Here is an 18699-nt window from a genome sequence, read left to right on the forward strand (position 1 = left end):
GTCTTACTTGCAGCCACGGGCGTGTCCCTGATACGTCAGCTACTCGCCAGTAAGAGAAGGTCAGGTTTCCCCAGCAGGGCCAGGGCTGTGGACAGCTTCCTCTTGGTCCCCCCGCTGTAGGTGGACACAGGTTTGTCCACGTGGGCTTCCAGGTGGAGGCGTCTCACGAGGTCCCCGGCCACCTGAAGGAGAGGGGCTCTCTTTGAAGGCACCCCCATTCGCCAAGGGACCCGCCACCCCGTGACACGTGGCTCTGGGCCTGGAGCCCTTCTCCCTCCGGCCCCTCCCCTGCCCACCTTCCCACACTCAGCCCAGCTCCTGAAACACCCTCTCCAGGACACAGGGATGCTGAGAATGAACAGACGGGGCTCTCCTGGATGAAGCTGGGGTTTCTGCACCTGTGAGTCATGGAAGCGACGGCCAGAACCCTGAGCTCAGGGCTGGTGCTCAGGGAGCAGCCCGGGGCAGAAATGTGGGGTCCGGGGTGGGCCAGACACACCTCCACACTGAGGTGAGTGGACACAGGCGAGGCAAACACGACGGAGGAGGATCTGAGTGGGGATGAAACCCCGAGAGAGGGGGCTTCCGGTGGCAAAGGAGCAAGGGGGAGCCTTCAATATCCCCCAGGAGAGAAAGAGCCCTCTCAGGACACTGCACACTCGGATCAGTTTACACAGGAGAGCCAGGGTCCTGCTTATTTGCAACCACTGGGCAGCCTCGTAGCAAAACCAGAGGATGGGGACTGCCCATCACCAAGCAGAGCCCCTCGGCCCCAGGGACGCCCCGGCCCCCGTACGTCGGGCGTGGTCACCACTCCTCTTCCTCCTTGGCCGAGCAGCTCACCACTTCTTCATACGTCCTTGGAGTCCCAGATCCTTTCATTCTCTCTCCTTAGAAGAAGAAAGCATGCCCCCCAGCCCCACCTCAGCTGCTCTGCACTCAGTTCTGTCTGCTTCCGGGCTGGGCCGGCTCCTCTGGGAGCCGAGACGGAGAAACTTCCTCGTTTCCCTCTATGCGTGATTTTAAAATGTTGTCAACTGTTTTATTTAACTGTTGTGACCCTAGAAGTATTAACAAAGATTTGCTTTTTTCAATATCGTCATGTAACCAAATTGTTCAAGATTGCATCTTAATTCAAATAGAAGAGAAGTGGGAAAAACTCTACAGGACTCTGGAGGGGGGCTAACGAGTATGCATCCTAAATAATCCAATACAGCAGAAGTTTAAACTAATGTACCTACTTTTTTGGATAAATGCATAAAAGTTGGGATAGTAATAATAATAGTGATAATTACAACAATGAAATACTGAGGACTTCTAAAAAGATTAGGATAGTATTTATGCCACTCAATAAAATACTCTCAACATAAACTGCTCTATCACTTTATTTGTGCAGCCTCAAAATGATCCTGAAATAATTAAGAGTCTCAAGGACTGGCCTAGCTGTCAAAAAGTATAAGTCAAGGAAGTGCAGATTTCAAGTCCCCAGAGATTCCTGTAGATGGTCTTAAATCCCCTTATATCTGCCAAAAACATCATCTTGAGGTCAGTAGTTTGTTCTTCTCGGAAATAACATCGGTCTCCCAGATTAGTTTATAGGTGCTATCCTTATCCATGGCTCCATTCAGTTCAATAACTTCAATTAACATAAAGTAGATAAAATGGATTGAAATAAATAAAAAGTTGTTCAAACAAAACAAGTGATTCAAGACAAGTAAATAAAAAGAAGTATGAAAGGCACTGCTGTGAGAGGAATGAAGAGAGGTGATGGCTGGCATTGAGAGAATCAGAGAGGTATAGACTGTGGTCATGTTTCCCTTGGACAGGGTCTTCCAGAGCATAAGATCAGCCCACAGGTGGACATTCACATGGAAGAGGAAGGAAGGCAGCCAGAGAGGCTCCCTGGAAAAGGAGGTTCTGTTCACTGAAAAAGGATGAACCCAGGAAGGTCAGAGCCAACTGAGAGGCTTACCTTCTGGAAGGCAGTGCCACCTTCCAGGTCAGAGTCAGCTGGGAGGCTCACCTTTCTGGAAGGCAGTGCCACCTGCCAGGTCAGAGTCAGCTGGGAGGCTCACCTTTCTGGAGGTCAGTGTCACCTTCCAGGTCAGAGTCAGCTGGGAGGCTCACCTTTCTGGAAGGCAGTGCCACCTGCCAGGTCAGAGTCAGCTGGGAGGCTCACCTTTCTGGAGGTCAGTGTCACCTTCCAGGTCAGAGTCAGCTGGGAGGCTCACCTTTCTGGAAGGCAGTGCCACCTTCCAGGTCAGAGTCAGCTGGGAGGCTCACCTTTCTGGAAGGCAGTGCCACCTTCCAGGTCAGAGTCAGTTGGGAGGCTCACCTTTCTGGAAGGCAGTGCCACCTGCCAGGTCAGAGTCAGCTGGGAGGCTCACCTTTCTGGAGGTCAGTGTCACCTTCCAGGTCAGAGTCAGCTGGGAGGCTCACCTTTCTGGAAGGCAGTGCCACCTTCCAGGTCAGAGTCAGTTGGGAGGCTCACCTTTCTGGAAGGCAGTGCCACCTGCCAGGTCAGAGTCAGCTGGGAGGCTCACCTTTCTGGAGGTCAGTGTCACCTTCCAGGTCAGAGTCAGCTGGGAGGCTCACCTTTCTGGAAGGCAGTGCCACCTTCCAGGTCAGAGTCAGTTGGGAGGCTCACCTTTCTGGAAGGCAGTGCCACCTGCCAGGTCAGAGTCAGCTGGGAGGCTCACCTTTCTGGAAGGCAGTGCCACCTTCCAGGTCAGAGTCAGCTGGGAGGCTCACCTTTCTGGAAGTCAGTGTCACCTTCCAGGTCAGAGTCAGCTGTGGGGCAGCAAGAGTGACACACTGGGAAAATGACATTTTAAGTTATTTTTAGATCCATAGAACTTGTACCAGAAAAGAGTGGAAATATGTGTATGTATTAGAAAGAAACGTTATTTCACTGCCATCCTCCTAATTCAAAGGCTAGCAATACATAAATAAAAACTGATAAACAGAAAAATGAAACAATCATAAATGTACAGCCTGTTGCTATAGAAAATGCACTTCAGAATAAGCGAACTTTTGAATAAACCTGCCAAACTATTATTGATTATTTTTATGAAACCAGGAAACATGTGTCATGTTTTTCCAATTTCACAAAAGGTTAAGTGTTACAGCCTGCAAATTTTGGACTGGTTAACCACGCGAAGGAATCCAGATTATACAGGAACAGATATTGGTTTGATCTGATTTCTGAATGTCATGTTTTCAGAAAAATATCTGAAAATGGTCTAATAAGAAGTGCTTTGTTGCAGTCTTTCCTGCACTCAGGATTCTTGTCAAAATAATGGCAAATGTAATGCCTTAGCAATTATGGTTGTAAAATTCTATCTAAACACCAAACTATCAATAGTTAATGGACTCTCTCTATGCTATTAGGTAATTTTGCCATAAGTTCTAGAAATTGTACTGCACTTAAGACAAGAGTTTGGGATTATTCATTTTTATAGCTCCAATCTCTAATCATCTTTGAGATGATTAGACGTGATGGGACTTTTATAAATATCACTGGAATCAAAATAAATTGCCCAGAGATTCCCACATTCGTCCATTTGATCCCAAAGCCAAAATTTTTCCACTAGCACACGTGTTGGTCACACTGAAATTCTCCATGAGATTAAAGATCAAAATGAAGTGTTAAGTAGCAATTTAGGGATTTAAGGCAGAAACGCCTTTCTTCTGACTCTGACTCTTTGCTCCTGGTCCCCATCTCTCCTGTAATAATTTCTAGTTCCTTCTAACAAAACCGTGAATAGAAGAAAACTTTGGGAGAAAAGTAATATCTGTAGAGAAGATAAGTAATGAGATGCAGCAGGAGTTTCCCTGATAGGTATTTGTAGGTATTAACAAAGGCGAGATGGCTAAGGGCTGTACCTCGTCTCTTCCAGGGAAAACAAAACTACCGAAATTCCAGCCCTCATCCCACTGGCAGTGGGCTGCTTTTGGCATGACTCTAACCCTGAAATTATCTTACACTCTTCTCTAGCAATCCAGACCATGTTGTTATAATCATTTTGTTATAACTTGATATAAGGTTTGTTTAATCAGGTTAGTTGAATTCAGGCTCATACGTGGACACTGTCCAACAGTATGTAGTGTGGACAGTGGGGAAAAAAATTAAAATGATTACACCAACCTGCCAAGCCTAAGTTCAAGCTGAATGAAGATAGCATCCTTTTCTCACCTAACTGGACTTCTGGAGGGTCGGGTAAGTGAGTGAGTCATATGTAAGAGAGACCAGTCAGCTGGGGCCAGATGTGAGCGAGGACCCTGGGTGAGCTCTGAGCAGGGATGCTTGAAGGAGGGCCATCCTGAAGGACCTTCCCCACAGCAAGAGGGGCTCTGTCTCCAGAATCACAGAGGAGACAACTGTGGGTGCTGTGTGGCAGTGGGGACAGGTGGCACCTGGGGGAGAGGACCCAGGTGAGAGCACACAGGCTGGGAAAGCATCCTGCCAGATCTGGGAGTCCTGAAACCCAGGGCCAGTCAGAGGAGCCCACACATAATCTCATGCGGTTTCCACTTCTTCAGCCACCAAAGGGGTGCAGAAAACCAGATGGAGCCATTCAGCGCACTGGAAGCATCTCTTCACCCAACCAGCCACCTGAGTATGCCGAGAACACCACACTGGAGCCAGGACATCTGCCCTCAAAACAAACTCCCACATTCCAGCCAGGGACTTGGGCAGTTTCCTATCCCACCGCTTCTGAAATGTGGCCTAAGCATCTTACCCACCTCCTATGGCTGCTGTAAGTCAGAATAGTGCCTGACCCAGCATAAACAAACTACTGTTTTCTGTTATTTTATAATAATCCCTCTTGTCACCCAGTGATAAGCTCCGTGGAACAGATCTGCCTGTTCTGTATTTCAAATATTTCCAAAATCTATAGGAGAAGGAAATTTGCCATCAAGGGAGCTAACTCCTCTGGAAACACATGTGCTGATGTCCCAGAAGCCTCTGAGCAAGCAATAATCCTGCAAAATCAGTTGCGGTTTCCTGAAAGAAGTGAAGCCTGTTCCTAACTGGTGACCGTTAAGCTGTTAGACAGCTGAGGATCACAAGCAATTGCCCTGGATGACAGCAAGCAGCAAGCCTTACTGTATTAACAAGAACACTTTCAAAGAGCGCGCTTCCCCCGGGACAGTGGAGGGGCAGCTTAGAGTGTTTGCCAAGCATCCACCTCTTTAGTTGGAAACCAGCTAGGGGAGCTGACAGAGATTAACACCCATTAAAGACAGAGCCAGCGAGTAGCCCCAGATGTCACGAGCTGCTTAACTGCAGTGAGCAGGGTCCTGTGGGTGGACATCTATCTTGGCTCTACTGAGATGGGAGGTGGTGAATGGACCAGGACCCCTCCGGGGACGTGGAGAGATCTCATTCTGGTTTCACTTAGAGTCACAGAGCAAAAATAAGAAAGGAAGGCTGAGGCACTGCACAGCAGCACACAGAATGTATTTTCACGGGCTGGTGAAGGACACGGCTGTGGGTTTGTCTCCTGGGAAACGCACGATGCTCACCTCCTGCAGAAGCTCACTGAAAATGCATTCCATACGCCCCTTACTTCTGCTCCAAGTTCAGAATCCAGACATGCGAGCAGCACCGCACACTCCCCACAGTGAGGTGGAGAAGGAAAACATGTCCTGCGCACCTGCCCGTCCGAGACCGCCCAAGTCAAGCTGCGGCTGGAGCCAGACCCAAGGGCAGCTGCCTCCGGTTCTCTCTGTGGGACCTGCCCTCCCCACCTCCCACAGACGGGGCTGGCTCTGCGGCTACCCCAGGCCTCCGTCCTCCTGAGGCCGCCACCCCGCATCCCGCCGAAGGAGGCCAGGCACGCGCGCGGGCCACCCACCCGCCCGGAAGTCATCCTTTCCAACCACCCACCAAGTCCACCGGGCCTGGGGATCCTACGCTATGATGTTTGCTCCTGAATACAAATGAAGAGCCCAGTAAGTGTAAAAGATGCTTCGGGGGGAAACTGTGTAGGAAACAAAATTGCAGATGACGGTATGCTTTCCCTCCTACCCACCACTTCCTCTCCGCGCAGGGACCTATTCTAAATATACAACATGAATATGACATAGACGTATTTGATTGTGTTTCCTTCAGCATCATCCTACTGGAAATATGTTTCAGGGACATTTATTTGATACTGCAGTTCCTTATCACAGGATGAGAGAGCTCTGTTGGGACTAGGGGTGTTGCCAAGCATTCTTCTGCGGGTCCCTCTTTCTGGAAACCCTCAGAGGCTCTTACTTTGGGGATACACGGCTTTGGAATCCCATGCAGGCTGCAGTAATAACGCAGGTGTTCCCAGTTGGTCAGGAGCTCATCCAGGGCGTCCTCCTGCGGACAGTAGCCAACATGGATGCCGGCTGTGCCAGCAAGAGCCAGATCCACATCCTCTCTGCCAAGAGAAGCAGCAGCACTGTCCAGAAAATTCTACTTTCCAGACAAACATCACCCATTTCCTGGCTTATCAATCAGAAGTTCATTGCAGTTTGTCTAACGCAATTAAATGGGCTCAAGGAATGAGTAGCAGCCCCTGTGTCAGTAGAACAGACTCGGCTCTGAGGCCACTATTGCTCTGGATGTTAAAGAACATGCATAAGACACTGAGCTTCGTAGCCGTCAACTGGAAACAGTGGCTACAGCTCAATAAATGGCCATCACGGCTATTATTCCCCAACCAAACACCTAATAAATCACTCAGTATCAGATTTTTTAAAGATCATTTTTATGATAACAATAATATCTGTCATTGAACATACAGAAAAATAGGAAGCTAAAAAGAAAAATTAATGGTCCCAGCCCTCAGTAACATTTACCATTGATGTTTTAGTGTTAATCCTTTAAGTGCAGCTATGCTCCACGAGTGCAGGGTGAGGATTATACAAAACCGTATGTACTCAAAGGAAAAGAAGTCTTGTTCTATTTCTAATTTTAATATTAATATATACTCATCATGGAAATTTGTAAACTACTCAAATGTGATCACATATAAACTTTTAAACTATTCAAGATAACATTTCACATGAAACATTGACGTGTTTCTATGCATTTTTACACAGATGAAATCACAAGTCTGTAAAGGTTCTTGAGAACACTCCAGAAAGGAAAATTCCTATTTCTTAAATGGAAAATAATGTAAAGAAAGACTTGCTGAGAAATCATGACTGCTACAGAGGCTATTATGAGCATCTCTCATTAAAAAAAAAAAAAAGAAATAAAAGTAAATCTAGTAATTCAATGTTTATTAATAGTTTATTGGGTTGGCCAAAAAGTTTGTTAGGGTTTTCCATAAGAAAAACTTAAACGAACTTTTTGGCCAACCCAATATTTCTTTTTTTTAACGTGGTACATGCACCTGGTGACAAGCAAACAATGCAAGAAAACTTGGCTTTGAGTAAAATTTTCTGTAAAATTTTAAGTTCCCCACTTCTTTTTGCTTTTTCTTCCTAATCTTGTAAACATTAGTCCCTCAAACTCTTTTTCCCCTAAATTTCATAGAGCAAAATTTTATTTCAGCCTGATTTTTGCTACTCTACAGAATTTTTTTTTTTCTGTTCAATCACTCTTAGGAATTTTCTTTATCAGTGTATTTAAGAGATTTTACAAGAAATATATTGGTGTGCATCTTTTTCAGCAACTTTACTGGAATACTACAATTTTGTGATCTCAATATATAATATCAGGCTTTGTTTTGAACCACTATTTCTGGAAAAATTTCACTCAGTAACTTTATTTTCCTATCCTCTCTTGTATCTTTCATGGCAGTAAAATGCATATAATACAAAATTTACCATTTTAGCCATTTTAATGTGTAAAATTTAGTGGAGTTTTAAGAGGATTTATGATTCTATGTGATCATCGTTGCTATTTAGTTCTAGAACATTTTCAATATCCCAGAAGGAAACCCGAAACTATACCAAAAAAACCCAAAAAAACAACAGAAGCCTTAATTAAACAGTCAGGAGACCAGCAAGGGAAGCTCTCAAGCCCTGTGACAACAGCTGAGCTGACCAAAGAAGAAAGTCTCCGCTTCTCTCCAGGTGAGGACTCAGCCAATGGAAAGCCGTGAGCTCTTTGTTTACTACACCCGCCCACCGTCCCTTCCATTCCCCTCTATAAAAACGTTCTCTCCATTTCTGCAGGGGAACTTGCAAATGGATTGCCAGAGCTTCAGACCCCAAATTGCAACTCCCTGATGATCCTGAAAAACCCACCCTTGCTGGAGAAATAACCAGCAGTCTATTTGTTCTATTTGTTTTAGGTCAACACACATGTATTAGTCACTCCTCATTTCCCGGTCCCTCCAGCCCCTGGCACCCACTAATCCTCTTTCTGCCTCTGTGGATTTGCCTGTTCTGGATAACTCACTGTAAACTGAATGACAAAATATCTGGCTTCTTTCACTTAGCATGTTTTCAAGGTTTATCAACAATATAGTACTTTATTATATTTTCTTTTAATGGTAAAAATGCACACTGCATTTTTTTTTAATCAGCACTTTCCATTCTGTAGATGTTAAAACTAAACCCCACAAGGCACAGCTGGCCCCAAATTGACCACAGAACTGGTTCTAACACCTCTATATGTCCCATACAAGTCCACCATTGTTTTCATTCTTTGACACTTATGTACAAAGATAAAAGAACTAGATAAAAAGGAAGAGAGGAGTTAATTATTTTTTAATTAATAGGCTTAATTTTTAGAGCAGTTTAGGTCTATGGGAATGCTGAACAGAAAGCACAGGAAGTTCCCATCTAACCCTCTCCTCTCACCTGGAATCGCCCCTGTTATTATCTTCATTGCTATGGCACATTTGTTAAATCTGGTAAATCAATATCGATACTCTCATTAACTCCACGTTAATATCCATACTCCACGTTAAAGGTTTTGTGTTGAACATCCTATGGGTTTTGTGAGATTCATGATGTCAGATACCCACAGTATCACACAGAACAGTTTCACTGCCTTCAAGTCCTCTGTGCTCCACCTGGTCACGCCTCCCTCTTCCCCAGCAACCACTGATCTTTTACTGTCTTCATAGTATTGTCTCTTACAGATCATCATATAGTTGAAATTATAACAGTATGTAGCTTTTTCAGATCGTCTTCTTTTTCTTAGTAATATGCATTTAATACTGAACTGTACTCCTAAAAATTGTTAGGATAGTAAAGTTTATGCTGTGTGTGTTTTACAACAATTTTTTTAAATGATATGCTATGCAAACAGTATCCAAAAACATGTTTCAGTGGCTATACTAGTATCAGACAAAATAGATTGTAACAAAAAACTTCATACTGGACACACAGAAAAACATTTTATAAAATGTTTATAAAATGTAAAAGCATCGATTCCTTAGGAAAACATAACAACTATTAACATGTTTTCACCTTAGAACAGAGCCCCTTAATACATGAGGAAAACCTGACAGAAGTAAAGAAGAAATAGACAATTTAACAATACAGTTGGGTTATTCAATACATCACATTTAATAATGGGTAGAAAAATCAGGCAGAAGATCAAGAAGGATACAGAGGACCTGAACAACACTCTAAAACCAACTGGACTAAGAGACTTTTCAGAACGATTCACCCACGACATCAGATGTACGTTCCTTTCTGATGTTCATGGAACGTTTTCCAGATAGAACATTTGTGACCTCATGAAACAAACATCAATAAATTTTAAAGAACTGAAATCACAGAATATATGTTTTCTGACTACAATAGAATGAAATTAGAAATCAGTAATAGAAGGAAATTCGGGAGGACCACAAATATGTAAAAATTAAATAACCTGCTCCCCCCCAAAAAAACAATAGGCCAAAGAAAGAACTGAAGGAAAATTCTAAAATACTTTAAGATGACTAAAACAAATGCACAACGTATAAAAATTTATGGGATCCATCTAAAGGAGTTCATATAGGGAAAGATATAGCTGTAATGTATGTATTAAAGAAAGTCCATTTCAAAACAATAACCTAACATTCCCCACAAGAAATTAGAAAAATTACAGAAAACTAAATCTAAAACAATCTGAAGAAAAAATAAAATAAAATTACAACAAAAATTAATATAAAAGAAAATAGGAAAAATAAAACAATAGGGAAAATCAATAAAACTAAATGTTGGTTCTTTGAAAAAAAATTAACAAAGTCTACAATTATTTGGTTAGACTGACCAATAAGAAAGGAGAGAAGATTCCAATTACTAAAATCAAAAATGAAAGAGAAGACATTACTATTCAATATTAAACTTACAGGAATAGAAAGATTTATAAAGGAACACTATAAATATTGCATGGCAATAAAATAGATCCCCACCTCACCCTATAAATAAAAATCAAGTCCAAATCAATCAAAGACCTAAATGTAAAAGCCAAAACTATAAAACTCTTAGAAGAAAACATACATATCTATATTTTCCTAACCTTGGATTAAGCAATAGTTTCTAGACACAACACAAAAAGCATAGCATAAGATAGAGTCTATCTAGACTCCATTAAAAAACTTTTAGAACGAGTGATCAAATTCAGTAAAGTTACAGGATACAAAATCAGTATACAAAAGTCAGTTATGTTTCCATATAATAACAGCAAACTAACAGAAAGAGAAATTAAGAAACTAAGAGCAGGGTGTGGTGGTGGTGGGATGAATTGGGAGAGTGGGATTGACATGTATACACTGATGTGTGTAAAATGGATAACTAATAAGAACCAGCTGTATAAATAAATAAATAAAATTTAAAAAATTTTAAAAAAAGAAAGAAACCAAATGCATTTACAACTGCATCAAAAAATATAATACTGATGAATAAATTTAACCAAGGAGGTGAAAGATCTGTATCTTTCAGATATACATGAGTATAAGATATAAGATATCTTATATCTTATACTTATATATAAGATATAAGTATAAGATATACATGACAACTATAAGATATTGATGAAACAAATTGAAAAAGACACAAATAAATGGAAAAATATTCCATGTTAATAGATTGGAAAAATTAATATTGTTAAAATATCCATAATACCCAAAGCAATCTACAGATTCAATGCAATCCCTATCAAAATACCAATTGCATTTTTCACAGAAATAGAAAAAAATCCTAAAATTTGTAGGGGACCCCCGAAGACCCTGAATAGCCAAAGCAATCTTGAGAAAGAAGAACAAAGCTAGAGGCATCACATTTCCTGATTTTAAACTATTTTACAAAGCTATAGTAATCAAAAAAACTATTGTATTGGCATAAGAACAGATACATAGACCAATGGAAGAACAGAGAACCCAGAAATATACCCACCCATATATGGTTAATTAATTTATGACAAAGGAGCCAAAAATATACAATGGGGGAAAGGACAGTCCCCTCAATAACAGGTGTGCATTGTAAAAACTATATAGACATGCAAAACTGTATAATATGCAAAAAGAATGACACTGGATCTCTATCTTACACCACATTAAAAAAAAACTCAAAATGGATTAAAGACTTAAATTTAAGACCTAAAACTATGAAACCTTTAGAATAGAACATGATGAATAAGTTCCTTGACATCAGTCTTGGCAATGATTTTTTGGATTTCACACCAAAGCAAAGGCAACACAAGCAAAAATAAACAAGTAATACTTCACCAAGCTAAAAGGCTTCTGCATGACAAAGGAAACCATCAACAAAACGAAAAGGCAATCTACTGAATGTGAGACAATATTTGCAAATCATATAGCTGATAAGGGGTTAATATGCAAAATACATAAAGAACTCACACAACTGAATAGCAAAAAAACAAACAATCTGATTTTAAAATGGGCAGAGGAACTGAATTTTTCAAAAAAAGACATACAAGTGGCCATATAGGTACATGAAATGATGCTCAACATCACTAATCATCAGGGAAATGCAAATCAAAACCACAATGAGATATCATCTCTCACCTTTAGAATGGCTGTCATCACAAAGACAAGAGACAGCAAGTGCTGATGGAGAAAAGGGAACGTTTGTGTACTGTTGGTGGGAATGTAAACTGGTACATCTACCACTGAAAGCAGTATGGAGATTCCTCAAAAAATTAAGAACAGAACTACTATATGAGCCAGCAATTCCACTTCTGGGTATATAGCCAAAGGAAATGAAAACACGATATCAAAGAGATATCTGTTCATTACAGCATTATTCACAATAGCCAAGATAGGGAAACCACCTAAGTGCCCAACGACAGATAAATTTGGGAAAAAAATATAGGTATAGGAATATTATTATAATAATGTTCCATATACACAATGGAATATTATCCAGCCATGAGAAAGAAGGAAATCCTGCCATTTGCAACAACATCAATGGACCTCAGGGGCATGATGCTGAGTGAAATAAGTCAGATAGAGAGATATTCCATAGTGTCACTTACATGTGAAATATCTGGGGGGAAAAAAAAGAAAGAAAGCAAACTCACAGAGAGTAGAAAAGTGGTTCCCAGTGTCTGGAAGTAGGGAAAAATAGGGAGAGGTTGGTAAAAGTGTACAAACTTTCAGCTGTAAATGAACAAGCTCGAGGATCTAATGTAAAATACAGTGTCTATAGCTACAACACAGTTCAATTATATAATTAAAATTTGCTAAGAAAGTAGAACTTAAATGTTCTTACCAAACAAACTATAATAAATATGTGAGGTGATGGATGTTTTAATTAAGTAGATGGGAGAAATCCTTTCACAGTGTATATGTATATCAAGTCATCACCATGCACATTTTAAATATCTTACAGTTTTGTCAATTATACCACAATAAAGCTGGAAAAAATACAAAAAAAGATAAATTGTATAACATCAAATTTTAATTTGTTTTGTTTCTAAGGACACTACCAAGAAAATAAAAAGACAACTGTACAATTGGAGAGAATTTTTATAAATCATATATCTAATAATGGGCTGATCCTAGAATGTAAACAACTCATACAACTCAAAAGAAAAATAAAAGGAACTCAATTTTTAAAATGGTAAAAGGATCTGAATATATATTTCTTCAAATAAGATGTACAAATAGACGATAAGCATAGAAAAAAATTGTCAGCCTTATTAGTCATTAGGGAAACACAAATGAAAACCATAATGATGGACTTGTTACACTTAAAAATGTGAATTTGGGCTTCCCTGGTGGCACAATGGTTAAGAATCCGCCTCCCAGTGCAGGGGACATGGGTTCGAGCCCTGGTCCAGGAAGATCCCACATGCCGTGGAGCAGCTAGGCCCCTGAGCCATGGCCACTGAGCCTGCACGTGCGGAGCCTGTGCTCCGCAACGGGAGAGGCCACAACAGTCAGAGGCCCGCGTACCACCAAAAATATATATATATATATATATATATATATATATATATATATATATATATATATATATAATGAGGTACCACTTCACATCCACTGGGATGGCTATAATCAAAAAAAATGAACCATAATAAGTGTTGGTGTAGATGTGGAGAAATTAGAACCCTTGTATATTACAATTGGGAATATAAGACGGTGCAGCTTCTTTGGAAAACACTTTGGCAGTTCCTCAAATATTATGCTTAGTTAGCTAGTTTTACGACCCAGTAATCCACTCATAGTTATACACTCAAAAGATGTGAACACTTATATCTAGATAAAATGTACAATAATGTTCACAGAAGCATTACTCATAATAGCAAATAGGTAGAGAACTAAATGTCCTTCAATGGATGAATGGATAAACAAAATTTGGTAGATTCCTACCATTGGGTATTGTTCAGTCATAAAAAGAAGTGAAGTAGTGACACAGGCTACAACACAGATACACCCTGAAAACATGCCAGGAGAAAGAAGCTAAACACAAAAGGCTACATATTGTGTGAGTCCATTTATATAAAATGTCCAGAATAGGCAAATCCATAGAGGCAGAAAGTAGATTAATGGCTGCCAAAGGCTGGGGGAGGACAGACAACAGGGAATGGCTGACGTTTGTTACAGGGTTTCTTTTCAAAGTGATGACAATGATATGGAATTAGTAGAAATAATTGCACAACTTTCTGAATTACTACAAACCACTGAATTGTTACACTTAAAAATGTGAATTTGGGCTTCCCTGGTGGCGCAGTTGTTGAGAGTCCGCCTGCCGATGCAGGGGACACAGGTTCGTGCCCCGGTCCGGGAAGATCCCACATGCCGCCGAGCGGCTGGGTCCGTTAGCCATGGCCTCTGAGCCTGCGCGTCCAGAGCCTGTGCTCTGCAATGGGAGAGGCCACAGCAGTGAGAGACCTGCGTACCACAAAAAAAAAAAAAAAAAAAAAAAAAAAGAGCCAAGAAAGAACCGTTCAATGGTCCTGGTTTGATTTGCTTTCCCATCAGTATTTTAAACCTGTTTGTCTTCAAAATGCTTCATGTTTTGCTGCCACCATCCACATTTCACTGCAGGTTTACCCGCGAATTCACACCATGTCCTGCTGTCAGGTAAGTGCAGGGCTGCTTTCCCGACTGGCTCCCGAGTCACTGGACTGTTTGTGAGCCAGTCTCACTGCCTCCTGGGCACGAGCCCTGAGTCAGAAGAAGCCCCTGAGCCCGAGAACAAACCCAACAACTGGACTTCCGGGAGCCGAACCCCCATAAAGACTTGACACCGTTTTAGGAAGAATATGATGCTGACGTGTTGCTTTGTTTCTTAAATAGGAATTAATAAGCTGTTTTAACTCCTTCTCTGAAGACCAGAATAAAATCATCACCCGGGTTCAGACCTAAACACACAGAAACACAACACACATTTTAAGTAGTGTCCTTTCAAAACAATAAAATGATACCTATTTATATTTTCACATGGCTGAGATTTCTCCTTCTTGACCAAGACAATGCTAGGAACTTCTGGCAACAAAGTGGCTCATTACCTTACATGCATTCCTCGTGCAGACCTTCCATATACTCATTCACTCCAGGAAGAGATGAAGTTAATGCATCAAAGACTTGTTTCTAAAGAACAAATGCTGGCTTCTGCCTGTCACCTGTTCAACTGTCACTCAGACTGTCCATTGGATGCTTTTTCACTTGATATGTCACTATTTATGACACATGCTGGTCCACTTCAAAAACCCACTGAGACCAGTAGCACCGCTCAGTCCTCAGCATTGTTTGACCAAACACACCTTCTCCTCAGGTCGGGATAAAGGTCAAGTAAGTCATCAGTGAGGTCACAGAACCAGGACAGTAAAGCTGAGGGTCACTGGTTCATAGGATAATTATCTGCAATATGCCCTGCACTTATCTGTACATATGTGGATTCAAATTATATTAAATGCACTATGAATTCCATGATAGATATTGTCAGGAAGAGTGTTTTTTTCAATTTAAACAGTTCAAATTATTCTAGTGGTGGGTATCTCTAATGTTTAAAATTATCCAAAGAATCTTCATATAAATACTAAAATCTAGGTCATTTATAAAAAATTGACAGATTGAGAATGTTGGTATAACTATTCTCTACTTAATATTTTGAATATTTAAGCAGGAACAGGCAAATTTGCTATGGTTTTCATTTTCTCAAAGTGAGATTTTAAAATAATTCCTACATTAGAAGTATAAGTTATTTTACTATGTCATGTGTCAAAATCAACTGAGTCACTATCATAACAAAAAAAGTTGCAAATAATACTGTTAGCAAGAAAGCTTCAAACTGCTAATAAGCTATTGATAAACAGTAGCTACAAGATGATAATGTCTCAATTTTATAGCATTCTTTAAAGTTTTCAGTCTTTCAGAAATTTTAACATGTTTTTCCTTAAGAAAAAAAAAAGCATAGAGAATTCAAGGTTGTTATTATTTTACATATTTAGAGGACAGTGTATCCTGTATAAGAGATATACTGCCCCACATGGAGATGCCGGTAAAGATCTGGGAGCCAAGTCCCACCAAAGCCTCTGGCTGTTGTCCAGTTCTCACTCCGAGATCAGTGATGCCATATTGCCTTTCCCCAAAAAAATGCTAGGAGTAAAAAGATGAAAGGAGAAAACCCATTTAAAAAGAAATGAAGGGGTGATGTCTGGAATTGAGAATATACGAATTTTGCTATTGTTTATTCTAAGGAGATAATAGAGTCCCTATAAAGAAGTAGAAAATTAAGCATTATACATAGTTATATTTGTAGAAGAAACTGGAGAAGCTAAACACCGTCTGAAAGCCCTCCAAATTGTCAGAAGAAATGGGGGGCCGTGCAGAAAACAAAAAAAAAAACAAGCATTCAACAAAAACAAACAAAAATAGACCAAGAAGAAACAGGACATACGAAAATTTCCTGTTGAACGAAATAAAACCAGCCAAAAACAAAACATCTACAACTTTGAAATGTCAAAGTAAAAGCTTTTTCCAAAAAGAAAAATCAAACGACTTTGCCAAATATCTGGAAAATAAGAAAAATGAAGTCATGTGGAAAATTATCGAGAACAAAGGTCAGAGGAAAGTGCACAGATTTAAACTTTTTCAGTAACAGAGAAGAAAAAATTGGAATTAATTAATTAAGCATCATACTAAAAGAGCTAGAAAAATTTATAAAGGAAATTTGGAGGAAAGAATAAAGTAGAAATTAAATAATTAGGAAACAAAACATTGTAGAACAAATAAACAGGTGATTTCATGAAAATAAGTAGACAAATCAGCCATTCCTCTAGGGGAAAAAGAAAAAGGTAAACATCACAAAATGTGACATAAAAATGGTGACATTACAAATATAGAGAAAATTAAAACAATAAGAAGACATCATTTTGCACATACCAAAGCAAATAAACTTATATTTGGATGAAATTATTTTCCAGGAAACAGAAATGGCCTCCCTGACCCCAGATTGGCAGCTGACACGAAGACCAATGACCATTTCAGAAACTGAGAAGCAGGTGTTGACAAGGGACCCTGGCTCACTCCCTCTCCTGCCATGCAGATCTGCACACACAGGTTCACAAATGTAAGCAAGAACCCCCTGGAGGGGGACAGGCCCACTGGGGAACCCAAGTACACTATTGTCTATAGTCTTGGAATATTTCCACCATGTGCATATCCAAAAATATTTAAAATGAGGGCGACAAATGCTAAAGCAACATCACAAAAATTCTTTACCTGATAAAGAGAATGCAATAAGGAAACTGATATTTGAGACCAAAGTAGTATCCATTCAAAGAACCCACAGCCTTTAAAATACACTCCTTTGTGATCTATGTAATAGCTTGAAGCTAAAAAGCATCCTCCTTCCCCATGGAAATGATAATACATTAGTGTTGTTACAGGTAATACCAAATGTTTACTATTTATGCTAAATCATTTGGGTCATCATCTACCATATTCAAAGGCAACAAATTATATCAAAAGCACAACTTCATCCCTGTCTCGGGATGCATATTTACCTTTTACAGTTTTTTCTAGGAAGAAAAGGGAAAAGGAGCATGAATTATGGTGCATTAGTTCCTTTAAAAAAAGAGCATTATTTCAGGGAAATAAAATTGAATAAAAACCAAACTGAATAAAAAACTAAAAAAAAAAAGAAGAATAAAGAAGAATAAATACCCCCTCTTCTGCCCCCCATGGTTCCTTTTCTGCATCCCCTACTGCTGGTTAACACTTCATTCTTCAGAAAATCCTGGCGCAAACTTCTCAACCTCAAAGTCATACTTGACTCCACTTTTTTCAATGCCCTTGTTCAGAATTTATGGCACTATGATCCCAAAACTATTTGCCCTATTTCCTTTCTCCTTGACCCTCAACCCTTCTCACCTGGTTTGATTTCCATTGAACCTTGCCTACATCTCTGAGAAAAAGAAAAAAGAAAAAAAGTTAATTCATATTAACCCACATTAATTCTTACTTCACCTTGTTATCAGAATTACTAATCACAAGCAGAGGTAAAACTTTCAGTTCAAAATTACAGCTCTAATGTTTACCATAAAATGCCCATAAAATTCAACAAAATTTCATCACACAGAGAAGCAATGTAATAGTCTTAGAGGGCATCTTCATAGTTATAAGACAGAAGGACTTAGATTTTAAAAAAATATATTAAAAAAAACAGCTCATAATAAGGATTCAAATCATATGAGAGAATATGCGGGGGAAAAGGAAGGCAAACTTACATCCACCTTCCCCCAACATAGACGCAGCACCTGGATCCTGGCTCTGAGAAGTAGCACACGCACCGGAAGAGGGGGCTCCAGAAACCTTGGGTGCTGCTCTGAGACACAGCCCATGTCTATGTTCCACCCTGGTTCTGAGCTTCAGGAAAAGGCAGTGAAGGCGAGAAATCATGCTACCTCAATACAAAGGACGAACAAAAGGTAAAAACCTGCCAGCCACCAACACGGACCGGGGAGCCGGGCAACTCCAGCAGACCTCTGGCTGCATCTCTAAACTCTATACGCAGCCATCCCCACCTGTGCAGAGGGACTCCTGCTCACCACTGCAGTCGAGAAACATCAACTTAAGAAAGATCAGATCTTGTCTAAGAGAAGTAAAATGATACCCCCTAAAAATAGTGTTGAATAGTGGAAAGGGAAAAACAGACAGAAAATTCAGCAAGAGGGTGTCTGAAAAATTTAGTAAACATGTAGACACTCCTAGTAGAACGTGAAATGGAGCAGCCTTAGCGAATGAGAAACATCAGTCCATGGGGAGAAGTGACAGATAAAGTAACATCAAAATGAAATTA

General features: G+C 40.3%; 1 protein-coding gene across 1 annotated transcript in view; it reads right to left on the minus strand.

The window, feature by feature from the left end:
- ABCA13 (ATP binding cassette subfamily A member 13) overlaps positions 1-18699 on the minus strand; it is a 252433-nt gene that overhangs the window by 45109 nt on the left and 188625 nt on the right. Inside the window, 2 exon segments of the mRNA XM_060108829.1 lie at positions 48-182; positions 6266-6416. Coding sequence (XP_059964812.1) covers positions 48-182; positions 6266-6416 — 286 coding nt within the window.

This window comes from Mesoplodon densirostris, chromosome 9, assembly GCF_025265405.1.
Source record: "Mesoplodon densirostris isolate mMesDen1 chromosome 9, mMesDen1 primary haplotype, whole genome shotgun sequence".
Lineage (NCBI taxonomy): Eukaryota > Metazoa > Chordata > Mammalia > Artiodactyla > Ziphiidae > Mesoplodon > Mesoplodon densirostris.